This window comes from Elephas maximus, chromosome 8 (assembly GCF_024166365.1).
Source record: "Elephas maximus indicus isolate mEleMax1 chromosome 8, mEleMax1 primary haplotype, whole genome shotgun sequence".
Taxonomy (NCBI): Eukaryota; Metazoa; Chordata; class Mammalia; order Proboscidea; family Elephantidae; genus Elephas; species Elephas maximus.
The window spans coordinates 92,982,113-93,008,939 of NC_064826.1; the positions used below are offsets into that span (position 1 = coordinate 92,982,113).

General features: G+C 38.8%; 1 protein-coding gene across 1 annotated transcript in view; it reads left to right on the forward strand.

The window, feature by feature from the left end:
• The window catches only part of ITPRID1 (ITPR interacting domain containing 1), a 147,348-nt gene that overhangs the window by 17,152 nt on the left and 103,369 nt on the right, over positions 1-26,827 (forward strand). The window contains exon 2 of the mRNA XM_049893558.1: positions 26,030-26,203. Within this exon, the coding sequence (XP_049749515.1) occupies positions 26,041-26,203 (163 nt within the window). The 5' untranslated portion in view covers positions 26,030-26,040. The remainder of the gene's footprint in view (positions 1-26,029; positions 26,204-26,827) is intronic.

A 26,827-nucleotide genomic window follows, 5' to 3' on the forward strand; every position in this document is an offset into this window, starting at 1 on the left:
CTAAGGACTGGTAGCTCCACTCAGGTCACCCAGCACCCTTAACAGGGGTCCAAAGATAACTGGTACCTCCCAGTCCTTACACCAAAAAACTTTGGGTGCCCACGGTCCCTCTGCAGAACCCACCCACCTGCACACTCTAGGGAACAGAGACGCGCTTTCCTCAGAGACACTTGGGGGTCGGTTCTCAGCCCCTTGCCTTGTTCAGAGCGTGACCTCCTGATGCAATGAGATACCAGCATATACGCCAATCACCTCTGCCCCTCTAAGACTGTAGGACACAGCTTGTACCACACACTTGATGTTCAGCTACCTGGACACCTGAGCTGAATTCATACAAGAAAACTGAATGGACTCCTAGATTGATATACCTGGTAACAGCTCTAGCCATCTGGGGACAGGACCTCAGAGCTCCAAAGGCAAAAATAATCAAGCTAGCTCGCTCAAGCAACCCATAGGGGTATACCAAAACAAAACAAAGCAAGAAGCTACGACACAGTAAGGAAGCATAAACTAATAAAATAAATAATTGATGGCTTGGAGACAACAGTCAATATCAAGTCACATAAAGAAACAGACCATGATCACCTCAACAGGCTCTCAAAACAAAGAATCCAGGCATCTTCTACATGAAAGTACATTCCTGGAATTACCAGATGCAGAATACAAAAGTTTAATGTACAGAACCCTTCAAGGCATCAGGAAGGAAATGAGACAATACACAGAACAAGCCAAGGAACACACGGATAAAGCAATTGAAGAAATTAGAAAGATTATACAGGAACATAATGAAAAGTTTAATAAGCTGGAAAAATCCATAGAGAGGCCACGATCAGAAATTCAGAAGATTAACAATAAAATTACACAATAGAAAGTCAGAGGAGCAGAACTGAGCAAGTAAAAGCTAGAATTTCTAAACTTGAAGATAAATCCTTGGCACTAATATATTTGAAAAAAATTCAGATAAAAGAATTTAAAAAAATGAAGAAACCTTAAGAATCATGTGGGACTGTACCAAGAGAAATAACCTACGAGTGATTGGAGTACCAGAACAGGGAGGGATAACAGAAAATACACAGAGAATTGTTGAAGATTTGTTGGCAAAAAACTTCCCTGATATTGTGAAAGATGAGAAGATATCTATCCAAGATGCTCATCTAACTCCACATGAGGTAGATGTTAAAAGTCACCAAGACATATTATAATCAAACTTGCCAAAACCAAAGATAAAGAGAGAATTATAAGAGCAGTGAGGGATAAACAAAAAGTCACCTACAAAGGAGAGCCAATAAGAATAAGCTTGGACTACTTGGCAGAAACCATGCAGGCAAGAAGGCAATGGGATGACATATATAAAAAATTGAAGAAAAAAATTGCCTGCCAAGAATCATATATCCATCAAAACTGTCTCTTAAATATGAAGGTAAAATTATGACATTTCCAGATAAACACAAGTTTCGGGAATTTGTAAAAACCAAACCAAAACTACAAGAAATACTAAACAGAGTTCTTTGGTTAGAAAATCAATAATATCAGGTATCAACCCAAGACTAGAACACTGGGCAGAGCAAACAGAAGTCAACCCATAAAGGGAAACCCAAAAAAACAAAGCAAGATTATAAAAAAAAAGCTCAAAATGGGGTAACAAGGATGTTATTATATGCAAGAATACAACATTAGAATAATAAAGAGGGACTAAAAAATGTAATCATACACCTTCCGTATGGAGAGGAAGATTCGGCAATACAAAGAAATAAACGTTAGGTTTAAATTTAGAAATATAGGGGTAAATAATAAGGTAACCACAAAGGAGACAAACTATCCTACTCATCAAAATAAATACAAGAAAAAAAATAGAGACTCAGCAGAAACAAAATCAACAACAACAAATATGAGGAAAGGACAATATATAAAGATAATCTACTCAGCATATAAAATTAAGTGGGAAAAAGAAACTGTCAACAACACACAAAAAAAGACATCAAAATGATAGCACTAAATTCAAAACTATCCATAATTACCCTGAATGTAAATGAATCAAATGCACCAATAAAGAGACAGACAGTGGCAGAATGGATTAAAAAACAAGATCCGTCTATATGCTGCCTACAAGAGACACACCTTAGACTTAGAGACACAAACAAACTAAAACTCAAAGAATGGAAAAAAAATATATCAAGCAAACAACAATCAAAAAAGAGCAGGAGTGGCAATATTAATTTCTGACAAAATAGACTTTAAAGTTAAATCCATCATAAAGGATAAGGAAGGACACCATATAATGATTAAAGGGACAATGCACCAAGAAGATATAACCATATCAAATATTTATGCACCCAATGACAGGGCTGCAAGATACATAAAACAAACTCTATCAGCATTGAAAAGTGAGATAGACAGCTCCACAATAATAGTAGGAGACTTCAACACACCACTTTCGGTGACGGACAGGACATCCAGAAAGAAGCTCAATAAAGACACAGAAGATCTAAATGCCACAATCAACCAATTTGACCTTATAGACATATACAGAACACTCCACCCAACAGCAGCCAACTATACTTTCTTTTCTAGTGCACATGGAACATTCTCTAGAATAGACCACATATTAGATCATAAAGCAAGCCTTAGCAGGATCCAAAACATTGAAATATTACAAAGCATCTTTGACCATAGGCCATAAAAGTGGAAATCAATAACAGAAAAAGCAAGGAAAAGAAATCAAACATTTGGAAACTGAACAATACCCTGCTCAAAAAAGACTGGATTATAGAAGACATTAAGGATGGAATAAAGAAATTCATAGAATCCAATGAGAATGAAAACACTTCCTATCAGAACCTTTGGGACACAGCAAAAGCGGTGCTCAGAGGCTAATTTATGTCAATAAATGCACACATGCAAAAAGAAGAAAGGGCCAAAATCTAAGAATTATTCCTACAACTTGAACAAACAGGAAGGGAGGAAAAAAAAAAAAAAAAGCCCACAGGTACCAGAAGAAAACAAATAATAAAAATTAGAGCTTAACTAAATGAAATAGAAAACAGAAAAACAACTGAAAGAATTAACAAGACCAAAAGCTGGTTTTTGAAAAAAATCAACAAAATTGATAAACCACTGGCCAAACTGACAAGAGAAAAAAAGGAGAGGAAGCAAATAACCTGAATAAGAAATGAGATGGGTGATATTACAACAGACCCAACTGAAATTAAATGAATCATATCAGATTACTATGAAAAATTGTACTCTAACAAATTTGAAAACCTAGAAGAAATGGATGAATTCCTAGAAACACACTACCTACCTAAACTGACACAAACAGGGGTAGAACAATTAAATAGACCCATAACAAAAGAAGAGATTGATAAGGTAATCAAAGAATCCCAACAAAAAGAAGCCCTAGTCCGGATGGCTCCACTGCAGAGTTCTACCAAACTTTCAGAGAAGAGTTAACACCACTACTACTAAAGGTATTTCAGAGCATAGAAAAGGACAGAATACTACAAACTCATTCTATGAAGCCACCATATCCCTGATACCAAAACCAGGTAAAGACGCCACAAGAAAAGAAAATTATAGACCTATATCCCTCATGAATGTAGATGCAAAAATCTTCAACAAAATTCTAGCCAATAGAATTCAACAACATATCAAAAAAATAATTCACCATGACCAAGTGGAATTCATACCAGGTATGCAGGAACGGTTCAACATTAGAAAAACAATTAATGTAATCCACCACATAAATAAAACAAAAGACAAGAATCACATGATTTGATCAATTGATGCAGAAAAGGCATTTGACAAAGTTCAACACCCATTCCTGATAAAAACTCTCAGCAAAATAAGAATAGAAGGAAAATTCCTCAACATAATAAAGGGCATTTATACAAAGCCAACAGCCAACATCACCCTAAGTGGAGAGAGCCTGAAAGCATCCCCACGGAGACTGGGAACCAGACAAGGATGCCCTTTATCACTGCTCTTGTTCAACATTGTGCTGGAAGTCCTAGCCAGGGCAATTAGGCTAGATAAAGAAATAAAGGACATCCAGATTGGCAAGGAAGAAGTCAAAGTATCTCTATTTGCAGATGACATGATCTTATACACAGAAAACCCTAAGGAATCCTTCAGAAAACTACTGAAACTAATAGAAGAGTTCAGCAGAGTATCAGGATACAAGATAAACATACAAAAATCAGTTGGATTCTTCTACACCAACAAAAAGTAGTCAAAACAGCCTGGTACTGCGACAACAACAGATACATAGACCAATGGAACAGAATTGAGAATCAAGACATAAATCCATCCACATATGAGCAGCTGATATTTGACAAAGTCCCCAAAACAGTTAAATGGGGAAAAGACAGTCTTTTTAACAAAAGGTGCTGGCATAACTGGATATCCATCTGCAAAAAAATGAAACAAGACCCATACCTCACTCCATGCACAAAAATGAGCTCAAAATGGATCAAAGACCTAAATATTAAATCTAAAACAATAAAGATCATGGAAGAAAAAACGGACAATGTTAGGAGCCCTAATACATGGCATAAACAGTATACAAAACATTATTAATAATGCAGAAGAAAAACTAGATAACTGGGAGCTCCTAAAAATCAAACACCTATGCTCATCCAAAGACTTCACCAAAAGAGTAAAAAGACTACCTGCAGACTGGGAAAAAGTTTTTAGCTATGACATTTCCAATCAGCGTCTGATCTCTAAAATCTGCATGATACTGCAAAAACTCAACTACAAAAAGAGAAATAACCCTGTTAAAAAATGGGCAAAAGATATGAATAGACACGTCACTAAAGAAAACACTCAGGTAGCTAACAGATTCATGAGGAAATGTTCACAATCATTAGCCATTAGAGAAATGCAGATCAAAACTACATTGAGATTTCATCTCACTCCAACAAGGCTGGCATTAATCCAAAAAACACAAAAGAATAAATGTTGGAGAGGCTGTGGAGAGATTGGAACACTTCTACACTGCTGGTGGGAATGTCAAATGGTACAACCACTTTTGAAATCGATTTGGCGCTTCCTTAAAAAGCTAGAAATAGAACTACCCACGATCCAGCAATCCCACTCCTCGGAATATATCCTAGAGAAATAAGAGCCTTTACATGAATGGATATATGCACATCCATATTTATTGCAGCACTGCTTACAATAGCAAAAACATGGAAGCAACCAAGGTGCCCATCAATGGATGAATGGATAAATAAATTACGGTACATTCACACAATGGAATACTACGCATTGATAAAGAACAGTGAGGAATCTGTGAAACATTTCATAACATGAAGGGACCTGGAAGGCATTATGCTGAGTGAAATTAGTCAGTTGCAAAAGGACAAATATTGTATAAGACCACTACTAAAAGAAGTTGAGAAATAGTTTAAACTGAGAAGAAAACATTTTTTTGTGTGGTTACGAGAGGGGGGAGGGAGGGAGGGTAGGAGGGGGGATTCACTAATTAGATGGTAGACAAGAACTACTTTAGGTGAAGGGCAAGACAACACACAATACAGGGGAGGTCAGCACAACTGGACTAAACCAAAAGCAAAGAAGTTTCCTGAATAAACTGAATGCTTTGAAGGCAAGTGTAGCAGGGGCAGGGGTTTGGGGATCATGGTTACAGGGGACATCTAAGTCAATTGGCATAATAAAATCTATTAACAAAACATTCTGCAACCCACTTTGAGGAGTGGCATCTGGGGTCGTAAACACTAGCAAGCAGCCATCTAAGATGCATCAATTGGTCTCAACCCACCTGGATCAAAGGAGAATGAAGAACACCAAGGACACAAGGCAGTTACAAGCCCAAGAGACAGAAAGGGCCACATGAACCAGAGACTACATCATCCTGAGACCAGAAGAACTAGATGGTGCCCGGCTATAACCGATGACTGCCCTGACAGGGAACACAACAGAGAGTCCCTGAGGGAGCAGGAGAGCAGTAGGATGCAGATCGCAAATTCTCATAAAAAGACCAGACTTAATGGTCTGACTGAGACTGGAAGGACCCCGGTGGTCATGGCCCCCAGACCTTCTGTTGGCCCAGGACAGGAACCATTCCTGAAGCCAACTCTTCAGACATGGATTGGACTGGACAATGTGTTGGAGAGGGATGCTGGTGAGGAGTGAGCTTCTTGGATCAGGTGGACACTTGAGACTATGTTGCCATCTCCTGCCTGGAGGGGAGATGAGAGGGTAGAGGGGGTTAGAAGCTGGCAAAATGGACACGAAAAGAGAGAGTGGAGGGAGAGAGCAGACTGTCTCACTAAAAAAAAAAAAAATTTTTTTTTTTTTTTTTAGGGGGAGAGTAATTGGGAGTGTGTAGCAAGGCGTATATAAGTTTTTATGTGAGAGACTGACTCGATTTGTAAACTTTCACTTAAAGCACAATAAAAATTATTTTAAAAAAAGAGAATGTTGTGTGAGAAAAACATTGTCAAAAAGCAAAGTTGGTCCGAGTTCAACTAACAGAAATAATGCACTGACCAGAAGCAATGGTTCTAAAATGCTGCTCTTGGGACTACTTTGGAGGACATGATAAAAATACAGATTTTCTCTTCCTACCCCAGACCTGCTGACTAAAATAACTCTAGAATTAGGGATTTGCATGCAAAGTTAGATTTGCAGAACTTTGAACCAGAATTCCTGTCGGTTCTCCAAGCCAGTTAGACTTCTATGATGTTTCTTGCAAAGGTAGTTGAAATAGATTAGACGTTTCAAAAATGCAACTAACTCTACTCTAGGTTTGTCATGCAACCTAATGATATAATTTGGATTTTCATGTAGGTCAGAGGTTTCATTTCTTCAGGGTTCATAACCTGTTTTTATTTTTGGCACTTTTAATCTTTCCCCACATCTTGATCTCCTTCTTGACCTAGAACCTCTTCTCATTCCAGACTCCCTCCTGTAGTGAACTCATCTGCCATCTTTGCTTCAATTAGGAGCTATTTGGTGGCTTGTCATGCAGGTCAGCCCAGGTTTCATGTATCCAAACCGCTTACTGAACTTCTCCTTGGAGCTTCCACTGGAACCCCAAACTCTATATTTTCAAAACGAAACTCACCAGACCCCTCCATAAACTGACACACCCAAGTTGCAAACTCTATCTCCATCCTAGAAAAAGACCTCCTTAATACAGGGAGAATATCTTTTTATATATATATCCAGAGTACCTAGAAGAATGCTAGCCCAGAGATATGCCAGCCCAAACTTTGACCACTGCTTCCCCCTATATTGTAGATCAGTTAGGAAGGCCTGCTGATTTTTTCTCCCATGTAGTTCTGAAGCAACTCACTTCTCTATATCTTTACTGTTGAGGTCATGGTTGCAGTCACAATTATATCTTATCTGGTCCCCAGACTCTTGTCTTTAGTCTTGTTTCACCTACACATTCCATTCTCCATATTGACGCAAGAACAACCTTGCTAGAGTAAAAGTCTGGTCACGTCTTATCCCACTGTTCTGAGAATAAAGTTAAAAACTCTTAATATTGCGTGTGAAGCCCTTCATGGTCTCGTTACTTCTTCCCTCTCGAACTACATCCCTTGACATTGACTTTTCATGTTATATGCAGTGGCCATCCTGAAATTCTTACAATTCCTTAAGTGGACTGTTCTCGGGATCACTGTCCTTCTCCCCAGTCAATGCAGAAAATAAAAACCAGTTGCCATCAAGTAGATGCCAACTCACGATGATCCCATGTGTGTCAAAGTAGAACTGTGCTTCACAGAGTTTTCAGTGATTGATTTTTCAGAAGTAGATCACCAGGTGGACCTAAACTAGCAACCTTTGGCTTGCAGCTGAATGCTTACCCATTTTTCACCACCCAGCGATGCCCATGCAGAGAATGGTGTGTATTTACTCACCTCCTTATTAAGGCTATCCCTGCCAAAGGTAATTTGGAGTGAACTCGGTTAACTGGAAAGACATTAAAACCATGTCTCTTCTTCTAGCCTGGTTTCCCAAAACAACCCACTAATGATGGGGACATTATGTAGGGGATTCCATAAATCTAAGTTCTAAAAAAAGTTCTAGTCTTTAATATACCAAAAATTTATTTTGTGACACCATCAAATCCCTTAACTTTTCTGAGTCTCAGTTTTCTCACCTCTGCCATCCTACTGGAGAGTTACTGTACAGATCCAAAGTCATCAGGTTATGAGAGGGATTTACTTGTTAAAAATATGGAAAAGTCATGGTAACACTTTTCCAATCTCATCTTTTGTTGTCCCCAAACCCCACACTAAATGGAACAACTTCCCCTTTTAGTTTGTTTCCCCTCCCCCATACCTCCTTGAAAAATTCTGATTCTTCTTTAGGACCAAGATTTGACACCATGTATTTCAGGATACTTTCCCCAAACCCTCAAAGCTGGCTGTGTGGCCCACCTATGGGCTCCCATAGAACCTTCTCCTTTTCCAGAATAATACTTAGCAACTACATTGTCATTTTGGGTTTATTTCTTTTTCTCCTCCACTAGACAGTGGAGTATCAATTTAAGTGTCCCTTGTCTCTAAGAATAATATTGTTTCCTATGCTGGAGGACAGGCTTGGAAGGACAGAAAGTGTTCTATTTGGAAGAGTTTTGTTGGAAGTACAATTGCCCATTGTTTTGCAGACCTCATTATGTATGATCAGAGATGGATTAACCAGTAAGCACAGTTAAGTCCTTGCGTACTGTGTTTATTGAGGAATCCGTTCCTGTTATGATATCACAATACATTCATTTTCATGAAGAAAGCTTTGTTTTAATTCAGTGATGCACACATCACTTTTGTAAGTTAAGTATGCCTAAGAAAAGGAAATGAATCTTCCCAAGATCATTCTAGTAGGAGCAGGGTTAAGATAGGATCCTGTTCTGCTCATTTCTAATGCAGATTTCAGTACACTGTGTACTGCAACATCCCGATAAATGAGCTACGTACATGCATACATCTATAACTAATAGGTAATTAAAATATAGATAATGGAGGATTTTTAAAAAAAATTTTTATTGTGCTTTAAGTGAAAGTTTAAAAATCAAGTCAGTCTCTCACACAAAAACTTGTATACACCTTGGTACATACTCCCAGTTGCTCTCCCCCAATGAGACAGCCTGCTCCCTCCCTCCACTCTCTCTTTTTGTGTCCATTCCGCCAGCTTCTAACCCCCTCTACCCTCTCATCTCCACAGAGAATTATTTTTTGTGGATTCCATCAGATGCCCATTTTTATTAAAAAAAATCAATCGTATTAAAATATTCTAGAATAAAAATAGAAACTTCATTTTGCGAGCATAGTTCTGGACAGGATATTTCAGTTAAAGTATGCTTCGTCAATTAACCTTTATCCAAGACTGCCTTGTTCTACTGCACCAATTTCTGGACATCTCAGTGCTAAATGGGTAATAGGTGCCACGGGAGGGGAAGAAAAAAAAAGACTATTGTGCTATCTCAGGCCTCAAGACACTACTAAGACAAAGGGTCTCAGCTCATGGTGGTCAACAGGTGGGAGAAGTCTTAAGAGACAGGAAAGAGCTCCTACCACAGGCAGAGAGCTAGGTTTCAGGGCTTAGAGGAGGGCGTTCCAATCCTGCTCACTGATCCTGGGAGCTCTGCAGGGGAACCTCACTGTAAGAGGGGGGAAAGAAAAGATTTGACGAGGTCTCTCCCCTCACTCCTCTGCTCTCCAACCTCAAAACTTTCATTTTATCTCTTTTACATCTTTGGGATTCCTCTTTGTTTAAAAGTAAATACAATCTGAAATGCACATTTTTCCCCCATCATTTCAAATTCTGTTAATGCAGCTTATCAAAATGAAGAGTCTTAGAATATTGGAATGTGTGACTCAAGAATAGAATTCTTTTCAGGTAGTGTTTTAGCAGCATGTCTTTTACAAGGATTTATTTATATTGAATGTGACTGAAATTCAATTTAAAAAATGATGTTGATAAAGTACTTATTTCCCTTCCTAATGTAATATTAAGACTCATTTTTCAAATAAAATACCTCAAAGTTACTGAAATTCTATGGAGGATTAGCCTGACTGCTGGCCATTGCAGGTTGGTCCCCTTCTTCATGGGTTTGTGTGTGCGTTGTGTTTACATGTTGTTCCCTTTGAACTTTCCAATGGAAGTTCTGTTGAATCTCTCCACCCTGAATATCAATATCTACTGTTCTCATTTCCAGTGATGGTTTGCAATGCAAATGGTTGGGTTCTTAACACACAGTCCCATAACCATGGTAACCAAATGAGGACAAGTTTGCTTTACTTCCCCAGCCAGGGCATTCCAGTCCTGCCTTCAGACCTGATTCCAGTGCCAACAGGTCAAAGGGCATTAAAGGAATAGCAAGAAGTTTCAAAGAAATAAAAACACAATTGGAACTGTTGTATTCATTCCACACACACGCACACACACACACTTCCTCTGAGCCAGGATTTGGCACTAATAACCCTTTGCATTTCCAACTAACACTTTCTTTTTTGTAGAGGAGAGGATGGTGAGAATCACTATGTATCTTTATCCCCAACTTGACCATGGCTTTAGGCAAGCAGACTCTCCTGGCTTTCTACAACAGGAGCAGGCAGAAACCTGGGTCACAGCTGTGTGGTCACATGAACTTTTTAGTCTTAGCAGCTATCGCTTTCAAACAGACAGGAAGACACCCAATACTTTCACACTTTTGAGAATTACAGCAAGTTACAAAGGCCAGTTCTCTGCTAAGACCCCTGTATTCTGGTACAGTAACTCTTACCTGCTATTGTTTTCTTCCCCCCGTCTGTGGGTGACGGGGAATAGCTATCTGTTTTCATTTTCTCTCAGTTGAAAAGAAAGAGCATCTGTGGCATGTTCAGAAATTTCTGTAACTGCAGCTGTGTGGCTGGCTGGTTCCTAGGACAAAAGTCTGTTAGCAACAAGGTAAAATGATCTAATTGTCACAGATTCTGGCCTGCATGATTTCAGTGCACCTCCTTTCCCCCATTGCCCAGCCCCAGTGGCTGCCAGAGGCATAGAAAAGTCTAAGACACAGGGGGTGGGGTGCCCTAGGCTCAAAATTGTTGCTTTATGTCCCCTATATATTCTGAATAAGGTCCCTGATTGGCACAGTTTGTGCTTAGCTATTAATTGAATGGTTGGCAGTTCAAACTCACCCTGGAGCACTGAGGAAGAAAGGTCTGGAGATCTACTTCCATACAGATTACAGACATGAAAACCCTATAGAACAGTTGTACTCTGCAACACATGGGGTCACCATGAGTTGGAATCGACTTGGTAGCAACTGGTTTGATTTTTATTATTTATATTCTGATTATTATTTCAAGCCATCTTTGTAAGGTGAGATACAGGAATTGTATTTTTCCTTCTTTCTATAGCTATTCTTTGTCTCTTGGGACTCCGGCCCCAAGAACTCTTTGGTTTCTAACAAATCAGTGAATTCGTTGAATACGAAGGCTGAGCTTGATGTGCCGAGGCCATATGGGGTCTTTTGGTAGGGGCAGAACATGCTATAGAAGTGGAGATTTCTCCTTTTGAAAGAGTGGGAAAAAGTGATTCAGGGACAGAATTGTCAGATAAAATATAGGGCACCTGGTTATATTTGAATTTAAGACAAACAACAGAAAAAATTTGGGCATAAATATGTCCAAAATGTTATATAAGCCATACTTATGCTAAAAAGTATTTGTTGTTTATCGGATTTTTATTTGCTAAATCAGGCAAATTCAGCGATGAAAATTGAAGACGGTTATAAGAAGAGAAAACAACATCCATTTTCACTATAAACTTTTTAGAATTTTCTATGGAAAAATTACTTAATTATCATTGTCTTATTATACTATATTAGGAGATGATTTAATACTGGAAAGAAAGCCTGAAAAGGAGGAAGCAATAGTCAAAAATAATCGTAATGAGTCAAGAGTTCAATTTAATACTTGCCTCATAATATTAACACATGGTTGTTTGTTTGCTTCCTTGCTTGTTTTCTGCTAGTTTCCCAAGTAGATGTTGAAAATGATTGTCATTGTGATTATCTGTAGGATTTATGCCCATCTGATAGTTAAGATGCCAGAGTGTTGCCTAAATAGCCTTGCTCAGAGCTCTTCTACCAATTTGCCCCTGCGGGTGTCCCATGTGCTGGGAGATCCTGATTCGTTTGTCTCTTGGGGCAGTCCCTCAGGACAGGGCTGGGTGAACTCCAGGACTGGTCATCTTACAGAGCAGGGTCCTATAAGGCTCTGGGTGGGAGTCCAAGTGGAACTGAGTCCAGAGATGCTCTGTCTGTATGTCCAAAACTATAAAACATTGACAATGACTTAGGAAGGTCGGGAGTCCTGCAGAGTTTGCACAATAACAGGATGATTTGTATGTCCTACAAGGGTGTGTTCATAAACCGATGAATGTTTTAGAAAGAAGGAAATAGTGTAGTGAAATACAACATTCTATCAGGCTAATTCTTACAATTATACCACAGAGCACAAGAGAAAATATTTTAAAGTGTTTTCTCATTAGGAAAATAGTTCATGATCATGATAGAAGGTTAAGAAAAAAGAAAAAAATATGCAGAAGAAAATAGCAATCATCCCAATCTCATCACCCAGAGAGGTTCCCTATTAACAAAAAAAAATTAAAAAAAAAAATTTTGTCCACTCTGGACTAATTCCTTTTCATTTTGAGAGAATATCATATTGTATATATAATTTTATAACCTATTTCTTCTACTTTGTTTTACATATGTTCATTGTATCATAGAAATATTCTGATGTTACTGAAGTTTATGAAAACAACAGTTTTGATATTGAGTAATACTGCATCATTTATTAAAAAGGCTTTTCCCGTTTGTCATGTTGTCCATGAATAAGGACAGCTTTACTTCTTCCTTTCTCATCTGTAAGCCTTTGATTTATTTTTTTGCTTTATTGGACCGATTAGGACCAAGCTGGATAGAAATGGTGAGAACAAACATCCTTGCTTTGTTTGTGATTTGAGGGGGGGAGGTGGTGTCCAGTCTTTAAATGAGAGATCATATTAGATATGGTACTAGCTGTAGGTTTTCCAAGATGTCCCTTCAGTTCACTTCTATTCCTCATTTGCCAAGAGCTTCTAATCATTAATGGGTGTTGAGATTTGCCTAATGGCTTTTCTACATCTGTTAAATAATTACACGCTTTTTTTCTCCTTTATTCTGTTAATATGGTAAATTATATTGATTGACATTTTAATAATTAAGCTATCTTACAGTCTTGGGATAAACTCTACTTGGTCCTGATGAATCCATTTTATATGTGGCTGAGTTTATTTGCTAATATTTTGTTAAAGATTTTTGCATCAATGTTTATTATGAAGGATGTTGGAGGGTTCTTTTGGTTTCTTGTAATATCTTTATCAAGTTTTGTTATCAGAATTATACTGGCCTCATTAAATCAATTGAGAAGTGTTCCTTCTTCCTCTATGTTCAGAAAGAGTTTTTGTAATATTAGTGCTATAGCTTCCTTCTGGTAGAATTCACCAGTACAGACATCTGGGCCTACGGTTTCTCTGTGGGATGGGTTTTAATTACAATTCAACTTCTTTAATAGATATAGAACTATTCAAAACTTTTATCTTTTCTTGTGTTAGTTTAGTAAGTTGTGTCTTTCAAGAAATTTGTCATTTCATTTATTTTGTCAAGTACATTAGCATAAAGTTTTCATAATATAGCCTTGTATTTTTAAATGTCTGTAGAATCTGTTGTGATGTTCCCTCTTTCTTAGGGTTTTACCATTAAAAAAAAAAAAAAACTTTTTCAAAGGACAGTTGATTTTCTTAAGTTTCTTTATTGTGTTTTCTATTATTTTGTTTCTTTTACTTTGTATTTAATTTTTCCTCTTTTCCTTTCTTCTCAAGATGGAAGCATAGATTTTTTTACTGTTTCTACTGAAAATATAATTTTTCCTGTATCTCATAGATTTTTATATATTATATCTTAATTACCTTTTAGTTCAGATATCTTACAATTTTCCATTTGATTTACTTTTTGACCCATGGGCTATTTAATATGTCGTGGTTTAATTTCTAAATATTTGGGCATTTTTCTAGATACTTTATTGCTATGGATTCCTGGTTTAGTACTGTTTTTATCAGAGAACAGGATCTATATGATTTTTAAAAAATGTATTAAGATGTGTTTTATGAACAGTATATGACCTGTCTTGGTGAATGCTCCATGCTAACTTGAGAAGAGTATGAATTTTGCGATTCTTGAGTGGAGGGTTCTATAAACATATCCATTAGGATAAGCTGGCTCATAGTGCTGATCAAGTAATCTACAGTCTTTCTAAATTTCTGTCTCTTTTTTCTATTATTTGTAAAGTAGGGGATATTAAATCTCCAGCTATGATTTTAGATATATTTCTCTTTTAGTTCTGTCAATGTTTGCTTCAAATATTTGGGAGCTCTTTTATTAGTTGTATGATCACTTAAGATTATTGTTTTCTTGTTGATTTACCCTTTCATTATTATTAATTTCCTTTTTAATCTGTTAATAGTCTTTATCTTGATACTTTATCTGATTTTAATGTAGATACACCAGCTTTCTCATGCTTAGTGTCTGCATTGTATATTTCTACTGTTCTTTTACTTTCAGCCTCTATTTGTGTTTATATATTTAAAGTTACTATAAACGACCTATTGCAAAAACCAAAACCAAACCCGCTGCCACTGAGTCAATTCTGACTCATAGTGACCCTATAGGACAGAGTAAAGCTGCCCCATACGTTTTACAAAGAGGGCCTGATGGATCAGCCTGACAATCTCTACTTTGTATTTGGGTTTTTGGCCTATTTATATTTCATAAAATGTTGATATGCTCTGTTTAAGTGCCCCATGTTAGTGGCTATTTCCTATTTCTCCATCTACTTTTTATTTTACTGTTTCTCCTATTCTGCTTTATGTTTTGCTTTTGGCTTTTTTGTGAAGGAAATTTGAATTAAGTAATTTTTATTCCATTTTATTAATTTTTTCTTCTGCTCTTTGTGAATTGCCTATCTATACCTGTTTCCCTATTCTATTCTCCTTTCCCTTCATCGTGTGCAGCAGTGAGGAGAAGTGGCTTTGCATTTGCTGAAGCTTAGAGATTGATGAGCATGACCTGAAACATCAAGACTAGCAAAAATGGGGAGATATATTATCAGGTCGAGAGGCTGCTGATGGCCACATATGAGAATGTTTGCTCATGCACAGGTATATCAAACAAGGAAATAGGTGTAACTGAAGCCTACTACCATTGCTTTTTCTCTCTTGTTCTTACAAGCTTCTGTAGTTGAGGCGGCTGGTGACTTCCAGCCACAGTTTTAAACAAGCTTACATTTAGTACTGTTTCCATGAAGTGAAAGCATAAATGATGCAGACATGAATGATGGGTTCTCCATGGGTACCTTTAGGACATAATCTCCAAGTTGGAAAGCACCTTAAGTTTACTGACATAAAAAAAAAAAAAAAAAATTTTTTTTTTTTCCATACGCATGCCTTAATGCAGGCCTCCTTTCAGCAATGCATCTACCACCTATTTCTGCATTTGTGAATTTTATCTAGGACAGGCTTTCACTTCCCATTGTCATCAATATAGTGTACATGTGCACAACCTTGTAATATCAAGACAGTTTCTTATGATCATTTATAACAAAATTTCTTGTCTTTACATTCTCTTGGATTTTACAATTATGGTAATTAATGGTGGAACGGGAAGGATGATGGCATATCTAGCAAAAAACACGTAAAGAATAGTGCTGTAATTTGCCTCTGTAAATAATACCGGTAGGAAAAAGGATTTAGACACAGGAGCCAGCTTATATCTTGATCTCTTTTCCTTACTACCAATTATTTCTTTGTTTTCTTGGACAGAGTAATTTCTTCTTCATGCAATTAAAAACTTTACCATCATGATAGTTTTCTATTGGACTGAAATGTGATGCAATTTTTATTGTTTAACAATACGTTTTTTAAAAGTTGAGATGTGAGATGGTGCACTTGATAATCTTAAACTGAATTGCTCAACCAGCAATTTTTTAAAGGTACTGGGAATTACGTGGAAGGAAGGTATGATGGAGTCCAACTAAATTTTTTCTTCAGAGATCAACAATTCTCCTCCCCAGAGGCCCTTTATTATGCCCCATATACATAATTTCCTCCTTTAATACTTGAGAGCAACCCTTTTGTACTTCTCTTGTAATGCATATTATATTCTGCCTCATAGTATAGTGGTTATTATTGTTGCTGGGTGCCATCGAGTCTTTTTCAGCTCACAGCAACCACATATGACGGAGTAGAACTGTTCTATAGGGTTTTCTAGGCTATAATCTTTATGGGAGCAGATTGCCATGTCTTTCTCCCATAGAGCTACTGGGTGGGTTCAAACCATCACCTTTTGGGTTCACGGTCAAGCTCTTAATCATTGCACCACCAGGGTTCCTTATAGTACAGTTAATAAGTACTATTTATAGTCAACTGTAAAAAAACTGTAAGCTCCTCCAAATTGCCTTATAAACAGTAGTCACTCAAGTATTCAATTGAATTGAATTGGTAGTTGCTGTTCTTGAATTCATTTATTTGTTTAATAGGTCATTTATATGATGCACTTTTCTGAGCAGCTACTAGTGCACAGAACTCTACCTGCCACCATAGAGCCTACAAAGATGACTAAATGATGATTTCCATCTACTGAGAGCAAAGACAGAGCCACAGGTGAGGGTAATTATTCATTCACTAAATAGTTAATACTGATCACCTACCATTATCCATGTCTTAGACCTACTACCACAGATACAAAAAGGAATAACTCACGGTCCTTGCCTTTAAAGAGTCCACTTGGTTGAGTTCAGAAGGCAGAGGTGTAATACCAAACCAAACCCATTGCCATGGAGTAGATTTCGACTCATGGCGACCCATAGGACAGCATAGAACTGTGCCACAGGGTTTCCAAGGAGCTGCTGGTGAATTCGAACTGCCAACTTATGGTTAGCAGCTGTAACTCTTAACCACCGCACCACCAGTGTGATACCCATTGCCATTGAGTTGATTCCAAATCATAGTGACCCTATAGGACTGAGTAGAACTGCCCCATAGCGTTTCCAAGGAACATCTGGTGGATTCGAACTGCTGACCTTTATGGTTAGCACCGTAGCACTTAACCATTATGCCACCAGGATTTCCACCAGCGTAATAAAACACTCATATAGAGTGTGATGAGTACTACAATAGGGGCTTGCAGAGGCTGCTGTGAGTGCCAGAAGCAGGCTGGGGTAGGGGCGGGGGTGATAAAGAGAGAAGGTTCTATAGAAAGACTTCTATCTGAGTTTGTGGAATCAACAAAACAAATACAGTGAAGGCCCTTTAAAGACATGTTTATTAAGTAGCTAAATCTGCTAGCACCGGAGCATTCTTAGGTCTAAATTTGGCTGGAAGCTCCCAGTTGGAAAGGAAAGGAAGGATTATTTAAACAATGAGGCAAAATTTTAACAAAGAAATCCTAAGTGATTGGTTAAAGTGGGAAGTCTTTAAATTTGGGGGAGGGATTATAAAAACAGGGAAAGATAATCCATTGGGTACTTTGAGAATGAGGCAGAAAGACTCACAAGCTGGTATAAATCGGGCCTTCTGAGTCTCAATTAGTATTTTCCAAAGGTTATGGGTATGCTAACTCTTGTGAGAAGTCTGACTTTACCCAGGAAAACTAGCATAAATTCGGTGTTGCCTTGAATAACAGCCCTGAGAGATGGCCAGGGTTACTGTGAGGTTAACCAAATTTGTGGCTTGAATGTAAACATTTAACAAGCTTTATGGAACTTTTTGCTGTGAAGAGAAGGGCAGTCCCAGTAAAGGGATCAGCACCCAGAGGGATCTGAAAGGAAGGCACCTTTGGGAACAAGTAGTTCTGTGCATCCAGAGTGAGGTGTACCTGAGGCAACCTGTTTTGTAAAGATGTTGGAAAGGTAGACAGTAATCAGGTTCCCTTGACCACTTGCTAAAGCCTTTTGATTTTCTATCCTATTCCCTAGGATATTAAAAACTCCTGAAAGATTCTAAGCAGAATTATATCATGCCCAGAATTATTATTTTAGAAAATGGCTCTGCCAACTGTGGTAGAGGGTAAAATAGGACCCAGAGACAAGGTGATTCTTTTTAGCACAGCAAACATGTAGTGTGCAATGATTCAAAGTTGTACCTCTTCAAAATCGTAAATTACTATGTAGCATGGAAATACAGGCTTGATGGCACAGTGGTTAAGAGCTAAGGCCGCTAGCCAAAAGTTCAACAGTTCAAACCCCAGCCAATTTTTGGAAACCGTATGGGGTTCTACTTTGTCCTATAGGGTTGCTGTGAGTCGGAACTGACTGACGGCAATAGGTTTTGTTGTTGTTGTTGTTTTGTTTTTGTTGTTGTTTTGTTTTTGTATTTTAAATAGTCAAAATCATGAATATAAAGTACAAGGTATGCTATGTACAGACTGAAAGGTCAGAAACTAGCATATGAAACTTGTATAATTGAATGTCTACGACACACCATATAATTTAATTTAGTAAAATTTTATTGAGTATCTATGCTTCATTTGTTGCTGTCTTGTGCCATCAAGATGATTCCAACTTATGGCGACACTATGTGTTACAAAGTAGAACTGCTCTATAGGTTCTCTTGGCTGTAATCTTTATGGTAGCAGATCGCCAGGCCTTTTCTTCAGAGGGGCCACTGGGAGGATTCGAACTGCCAACTTTTTGGTTACCAGTCAAGCACAAAATGTTTGCACCACCCAGGGACTTTGTTTAGTGTTATGAAAAGTTATGAACAACAGACAAAAGAGTAATTAAATCTGCTGGAAGGGAATAGAGCCAGGATAGCTATAGAAAGAAGACAGCATTTGATCTGATCCTTCATGGATGAGTAGTTTTCTGGAGAGAAGGGCCACTCATGGGCAGTAAGTAATAAGAGGAACAATGAGTAATGTAGAGTGTTTGGGGAGAAAAGGTGAAAAAGTACTGGCTGTGAGTTCTAAACTAGAGGCTGAGAAACATTCAAAGAACTCTAAACTAGGATCTCTCTGGATATGAGACTTAAAATACAGTTGGGGGAAAAAAAAAAAAACAATAACATATGAAGCAAACATGTCAAGTTAGCAAAGCAATTCAGCCTCTCCAGGGCCAAGAGGTTGGACTCCAAGGTAAGTTAGTTGTCTGGAAGCCTGTCTGCATGGAGAAGTATTGTAGGAAAGTCATTAAAAGTATGGACCCTGGAGGTAGATTGATTAAATGCAAATCTTGGCCCTTGGCAAGTTATTTACCCACTCTCGGCTTTGGTTTTCTCATTTACTTTGTAAGGCTGTTGTAAAGATTAAGTGCCTAATGTCTAGTAAACCAAAAACCCAAACCAGCTGCCATCCAGTCAATTCCGACTCATGATGACCCCATGTGTGTCAGAGTAGAACTGTGTTCCATAGGGTTTTCAATGGCTAATTTTTCTAAGGTAGATTTCTAGGACTTTCTTCTGAGGTGCCTCTGGGTACACTCAAACTTCCAACCTTTCAGTTGGCAGCTGAGCATACTAACCATGTGCGCCACCCAGGGACTCCAAACTCACAACAAAGATTACCTACCTATTACTTTTTTTCTTTCGGAACCATGTTAAAAATGAAAGTTCGTGTCTCAGGCTAGTCAGCAAAACTCATTCATGATGACAAGGACCACCACAGCATCCTCATTGTCTTTTGCCATGTTTGATGCACAGGAGGCATTCTTTAAATATGTGTTGAATAAATTAATAGACGAACTAAAACTAATTGTATGTTAATTCAAATGAATTTAACTTAAAGAAATGTTTAACAGGTTTTACCATTTTTATGAGAAATGCCTCTTGACATTCCCACTCTCCCTACGACCACCACCATATTGTAGCCTCCTACCTCAAAATGAAATGTGATTAGTGACTTTCATTCCATGCCCAGGTCTTGGGGATGAGATAAGACCTCCCCAGCCCTGGAATAACTGACAGCAAGACAGGAAATTATCCTTCTTGACTCAATGTCAATAATCAGTAGCAGTAAAAAGGAAAAACTTTCATCTTGTCTCTCACAGTGACCTGGACAAGAGCATTTATGATTTCAAGGTGGTAGCCCCATGGAGTTAACTCCTATACCTAGTAATTTGTAAACTGGGTGCTCGTAATTTAGGAGACGTGTTAGTGATAAGGGCAGAATGTCTATCATAAATGCCATAAAAATCAAACAAAGAAGATCATTATGAACAAGTGAGGAGTGGAGCTCCCAAAGACTAGCTGGGTTTTGATGGTATGGAAGACTGCGACATTTCTGCCAGGCTTTCCATAAGCAAAAACTCTTCCTGGAGAATGAGTTTAGATGTTCAGGAGGCTTTGCAGAGATTGTCCTGGGTGAAATCAGGGGTGATAATATGAAAGAAGTATGGAAAGACGGGAAGTTATTGAAATAGAAGGAAAGAAAATGAACACAGAAATAGGAGAAGAAAAGGGACTCTTGGCATGTGAAAAAGATGAGTAGTCATATTCAAGGAGGGAAGAGGAAGTCAAGTTCAGCAGATTCAAGAGAATGTGGATGTATTAAAGGCCATTAACTTTGGTGAAGAGGACACATTTTTTTCAAGAGTAGTTTAAATAGGGCAGAGAAGACAAAAGACAGATTACAGGGGCTTTTGAACTAAGTATGAACCTAATGATCAGAAAAGAAAAATTCAGCTTTGAAAGGAAGAGAGTGAAAGCAATGTATATTCAAGAAAAATGTCTCCTACCTCATTGCCCCCACATCCTTTCAATTCCCCCTCTTAGGATGAGGCAAGGAAATGTTGAGAAAAGATTAGAAATGGTGTGTGAAAAGGGAATAATTGAGAAAGGAAAATGTCTTTGAATTTGGAACGGGATTGGAAGAGGGGTGTTGTTGTTATTATGTGCCTCGGAGACAAGCCAAGGGGTAGCAGTAGATAAATCATTTAACTCAACTTTACCACCATGCATCTGTCAGTTTGTTTCACTGTGGTGGCTTGTGTTTTTCTATGATGCCGGAAGCTATGTTACTGATGTTTCAATTACCAGCAACGTCACTCAAGGTGGAGAAGTTTCAGTGGAGCTTCCAGACTAAGATAGACTAGGAAGAAGGGCCTGATAATCTACCTCCTAAAATGAGCCAATGAAAATCTTGTGGGTAACAACAGAACATGGACAGATACATGCTGGAAGATGAGGTCCTTGGATTGGAAAGCAATAGCTATAACAGTGGACTTAAACATACCAATGATTTTAAGGATGGCACAGGACCAGGCAATATTTCTTTTGGTTAAATATAAGGTCACCATGAGTTGTAGTTGACTCAAGAGCAAGTAACAACAACAAACCATTTCAAATGTCCTGGAAGCTGTATGTATGGTCTTTGAAGTAACAGTCTTTTGCTTATTTCTACGAGCAAAAAATGAAAACTCCAAGTTCAAGAGAACTGACTTTGGGTTTCTGCTTGGGCAAGACTGCTTTGTCTTTAAATCCAGCCTGCTCCTAAGTGGCAGGAGTGAACACCCTTCACATATTTCATGGTGGGAGGAAGCCACCCACAGAACAAGTCATCACAGACTGCTTGTGCCTGTCAGCAGAGTGTTGACAGAACAACCTATTCTCAAGGATCTGCCTCTACCTCACTGAATCATTTGGAAATCTTTAGAAGTGTTTGTGAGACTTTGATACTTGGATGAGGAGGGAGCACAGAAGGGCATATCTGGCTCGGCTTTACTGCTTTGGTGTTTGTGGTCTTCCAAACCTTTAAGTAATGGGAACAATGTTTCTCATTTTTATAGTTTTAATGAATATAGCTTTAAATATTTTAATAATGTGGACCCCATTGGCCAACATTAAATAGTCTATATAAAATAGTCTATATAGAGACTAGAAATAGAACAATCAAATTATGAATTTGTCTTGTCTTGTCCAACTCTTTCATTTTATGCAAGAGGAAATGACATTCCAGGAGATCTTGAAATGACATGCCCAATGTCATACAGCCAGTTGGTAACTATCTAATAAGTAATAAATACTTTATAATAAATTACTTTTGTGTTTCCCTGTTGATTAATTAGTATCTTTCATATGCTTGTTAGATGTTAGCAGAAACAGAAGAGAAGTATTTACCTAGGAAATTGTGTTCCAAAATGGTAGAAGGTGTGGGTATCAAGTGCTTAGCCAGAAAATTTGTTTCAAAAGGGAGGAATACCCTTTACATGTGTGTATAATTTTCTCTATTTCCCGATCTACAGTGCATTATTCCCTGATGTTATATACCTGTTCCTGGCAAGTGTGTAGTAGCTACACATTCTGACAAGTTGTTTAGCTGCTGAGTACCATTCTTAATGACTCCATAACCAAATTTGCTTTGATATTCCTCAATTTCTTGTTGGTATAGACAGTCACTCATTCAACAAACTTGTGCTGAGTACCTTTTCCATGCAATTATGATATGAGAGCTAAAATCTCTGTCCTGAAGAAAATTCCAGAGTGGTTGGACAGAAGTGTAAACACAGACTTAAGAAAACATTGTGAAAATATTTTAATAGTGCTGTACATTGAACTATAGGATTACAGAGAAACCACTAACAAATGTCCCCCTTGACCACAGGACACATTCAGAAGCTGTGGTCAGGGTACATCGTGTAATTGTTACCATGGGATTAAGTCCACAATGGAAGGAATGTCCAGACTCTGATATGAGCCCCTAACTAGCCTCAGACAAGTCTGCATTTTACACGGTCTCAAGATCACAGATGCGTAGCTCGGAATCAACCTGACGGCAATGAATTTAGGTTTTTTTTTTTTTGAAGTTCACAGAATATTCTCTTGCTCCCCGAATGTTTTTATTCCTCAATTATCCAAACTGAGTGATCTCAAGATGACTTAGGTTTTCCACAAACTAAAAGTGTCAGATTTACCTTCTATGAGAACTTTAATCAAAACTCTTGCATTGATTTGTAATTCTTCTCTCTTCACTTGCCAAGACAAAGGCAGAGGGCAATGTGGAGAAGAGAAAGAAAAAGAAAGAATACGGTTTATTGTTTTGTATACATCTTTCCTTAAATATTCCCAACAACCTTATGAAGTGGTGATTTCATACCCATTACAGAGATGAGGAAATAGATTATCAGAGAAGTTTGAATGTTTCCCCAAGGAGATGGCTTTAGAAAGCAGCAGACCGGAGATTAAAATCCAGTTTATTTGGCCTGAAAGTGCTTACTCATTTAACCATGTAAGAACCAAGAATGTTGGCTAAGCCAACTGGATATTCCTGTCTCAAATAACAAAACAATCAACTAATATTCGGGGATTATTTACCCAGGACAAAGTGCTGCACTGGGATCTCTGGGGAACACAGAGATAAATAAAGCACAGTCCCAACTTTCCTAGTATGAACAGCCTGTTTGGAAGGACAACCTGTTTGCATAATCAAAACCAAAAACCAAACCCATTGCTGTAGGTTCGATTCTGACTCTTGGTGACCCTAAAGGACAGAGTAGAACTGCCTCATAGGGTTTCCAAGGCTGTTAATCTTTACAGTAGCAGACTGTCACGTCTTTCTCCCACAGAACAGCTGGTGGGTTCAAACTGCCGACCTGTCAGTTCACAGCTGAATGCTTTAACCACTGCCCCACCAGGGCTCCTTCCTGTTTGCATAGAGGTGTAAAAATTTAAATAACGCAGAGGATAAGAATATAATCAGTGTGGCTCCTTTAAGAATCAAAGTATCATGTTCCATGATTTCACTATGGGCTGAAGGTTAAACAGTGGAAAGGAGCATTAATGGTTGAATGTGCTCAAGTTAAAGCAAATATGGAAACCGTGGTGGCTAGTGGTTAAGACCTACGGCTTCTAACCAAAAGGCTGGCAGTTCGAATCCACCAAAAGCTCCTTGGAAACTCTAAAGCAAATATGTAGTGAAATTAAAGTCAAAGCCCATTTTTTCTACTTTTGATGATTTTTAAAAACTTGAGGTCTTGCTAATATTTTGGTACTTTGTTTTTTCTTTCTTTCATTTTCACTACACAGTACTTTTTTTTCCCTTACAAGATTGGGTTCTTGGTTAATATGTAGTTTTGCATCTTCTTTTTTTATTATATATGATATAAGCGTGCTCTCACATTAATAGGAGTTCTTTATACGCATAAGGATTAATGATGTTATAGTCATCAGAACTGAAGGGATCTGAAGAGAGAGAAAGTGCTGGAACCCTCAGGCAACCTGATCCAGTATGAGGATTCCACTTTGGGCCAAGTCTAAGGCGACAAGAACTTGGTTCTGAAATGGTGCTGGGGACAGAGGTGGTAATCTGAGGAGTCAACAGAGGCCACTCTCCATAACTTCTGCTCCGTCAGTCTGTGTGGGCTCTTTAGGGCTGACACCATGTTGGTGTCCCTTCCAAAGGGCAGCCTCTGGGGGCTGAGGATCTAGGCCAAGTGAGTGGCTAACGAAAGAAGGTCATTCCAGCATTGGAGAATCCGTTTTCCTGAATCAGACTGGTATACTAACTGGGAGGCCACCCACTAAAACAGAGGGAACAAAAGAGTTTTTCTTTACAAACAACCCCTGATCCTTGCTTTACCAAGGGTTCCCACTTTCTTCATCAGGCTTCTTCCTGCTTGTGGCCTAGTATAATCCTCATTGGTTGTGCAAGGCTGTGGCTGAGCTCAAACATGCCAGTATAGAATGAAAGTTAGGGACACGAGAATAAAGCAACGCTTTTATTTTAAAATTTAATGATTTTCATAGTGTTATATTTTTGAAAACCAAACCAGTTGCCATCAGTCAATTCTAAGTCATGGAGACCCCATGTGTGTCAGAGTAGAACTGCACTCTGTAGGGTGTTCAAGGGCTGATTTTTCAGAAGTAGATCTCCAGCCCTTTCTTCCAAAGCACCTCTGGATGGACTCAAACCTTCAGTCTTTCAGTTAGCAGCCAAGAGTGTTAACCATTTGGGTCTGCCCGGAGACTCCACAGGGTAGATAGTATCACTAGTGGTCATGGGACAGGCTTGGAGTCCTGCACTGGCTGTGAATCCTGTTTGACTCTGTGGCTTTGGACATGCACTTTGACCCTCTGCCCTTTAATATAAAATTGTATCAATTGTACCTTTGTTGACAGATTATATAATGGATGCATTGAATTTAGCAGAGGGTCAAGCACATATGTTTATAGTTATTAAAATTAAGTATAATTTATTACCAGTTTTGAAATAAATGAATTCATAGAGGTTATGTAATTTGCCCACGGCCACACCATAAGTCATATAGAAGGTGTCGGTCAGGTCTATCCAGTTCCAAAGACATACTTTTCCCAACATTTTTGGTCCCTAAAAGTGATTTTAAGGATATAACTGTTAGATGAATTTGAAGGATATTTATTATGCCAAGCAAAATGTTCTAAACTCCCTCCTTGGCCTGGGTGTGCCTTCGAGTTCAATTTCTTTGCTCTCCGTCTCCAACCCAGACCACCAAATTAAACCTCTTCTACCAACATTATGTAGCTGCCTCAGAGTGTGGGTGTGGCTGGTAACAAGCGAAGTAGGCCCTGGTGTCCAGCTACCTCCCCACTCAAAAAAAAAAACCCACGATCTCTGTCAAGTTGATTCCAACTCTTGGTAATTCCATGTGTTACAGAGTAGAACTGTTCCATAGGGTTTTCTTGGCTGCAATCTTTATGAAAGCGGATTGCCAGGTCTTTTTTCCATAGTGCTGCTGGGTGAGTTTGAACTGCCAACCCTTTGAATTAGTAGCTGAGCACAGACTGTTTGCACCACCCAGGACCTTGCCTTCCCACTCAGGCGGGGGGGAGAGAGGGGGCATTCTGCTGTATTGAGATTGGAGACCAGCTCAGATGGGTGAGCCAAACCTGCATAAGGCTGTGAAGCTAGATTCACTCATCTCATTGTGCCGGTTCTAGCCTCTCCCTCTCGCTGAGCCGCTCATTGTGTCTGATCTCTGTGTGTTTTAAATTGGCTTGCCAGGTTACTCTCTTATGATGGCGGGGAAGTCGCATGCTTCTGACAACCCTCAAGGAAGCCAGGAAAAGAGCAGGAGAGAGATTCTTAGGTCCACCAAGAGGGCATGGACCCGCCTGGACGAACAGCTGTCTCCTGGCTCGGAAGAGGACAGCCGGGGTCTCACCAACGTCACGCTGGGTGAGAGGGGCTTCAGAGCTACTTATACGATTGGTGAGGGATGTGGTGGCTTATGGCTGGGGGCAGATGATTTGGGGACAAGGACATTGCTTTGATGGGGGGGTCAGTGTTCCTGGCATGATACCAGAAACTTCCATGAAATAGGTACTTCTGACTTGCCACACAGGCACTCAGAACTAAGACCTTCTTGATGGAGATAAACCAACTAAAGAATGGACTCTCCATTCTTCCCACACTGATCTCCCCTCATCTTGAATCCTCCAGGACCCTGAACCCTGGTTCATGCCAAAGGCATGGGGCTTCTTCCAGGACATTTACTTGAAAGTCTTTGCTGTGCTGGGCCTTGCATGAGGCTTTGATAATTATTTTAATCATGTAAAGAGTAATAAGTAAGAAAATACTTCTCCCCCTACCTGCCCACCCAATGGCATAACTGTTTAATGGTTTTACCTCTTTACTTACTCCTCCATTCATTCCTTCTAAGTACTTGAACTGGAGAATAAGAGCCTCCCACATCCACAGCAGTCCATGGGTGATGCGAACTGTTAAGCGTTGGGCTACTGACTGAAAGGTTGGCAGATCTGACCCACTCAGTGGTACCTTGGCAGAAAAGTCACAGCCTTG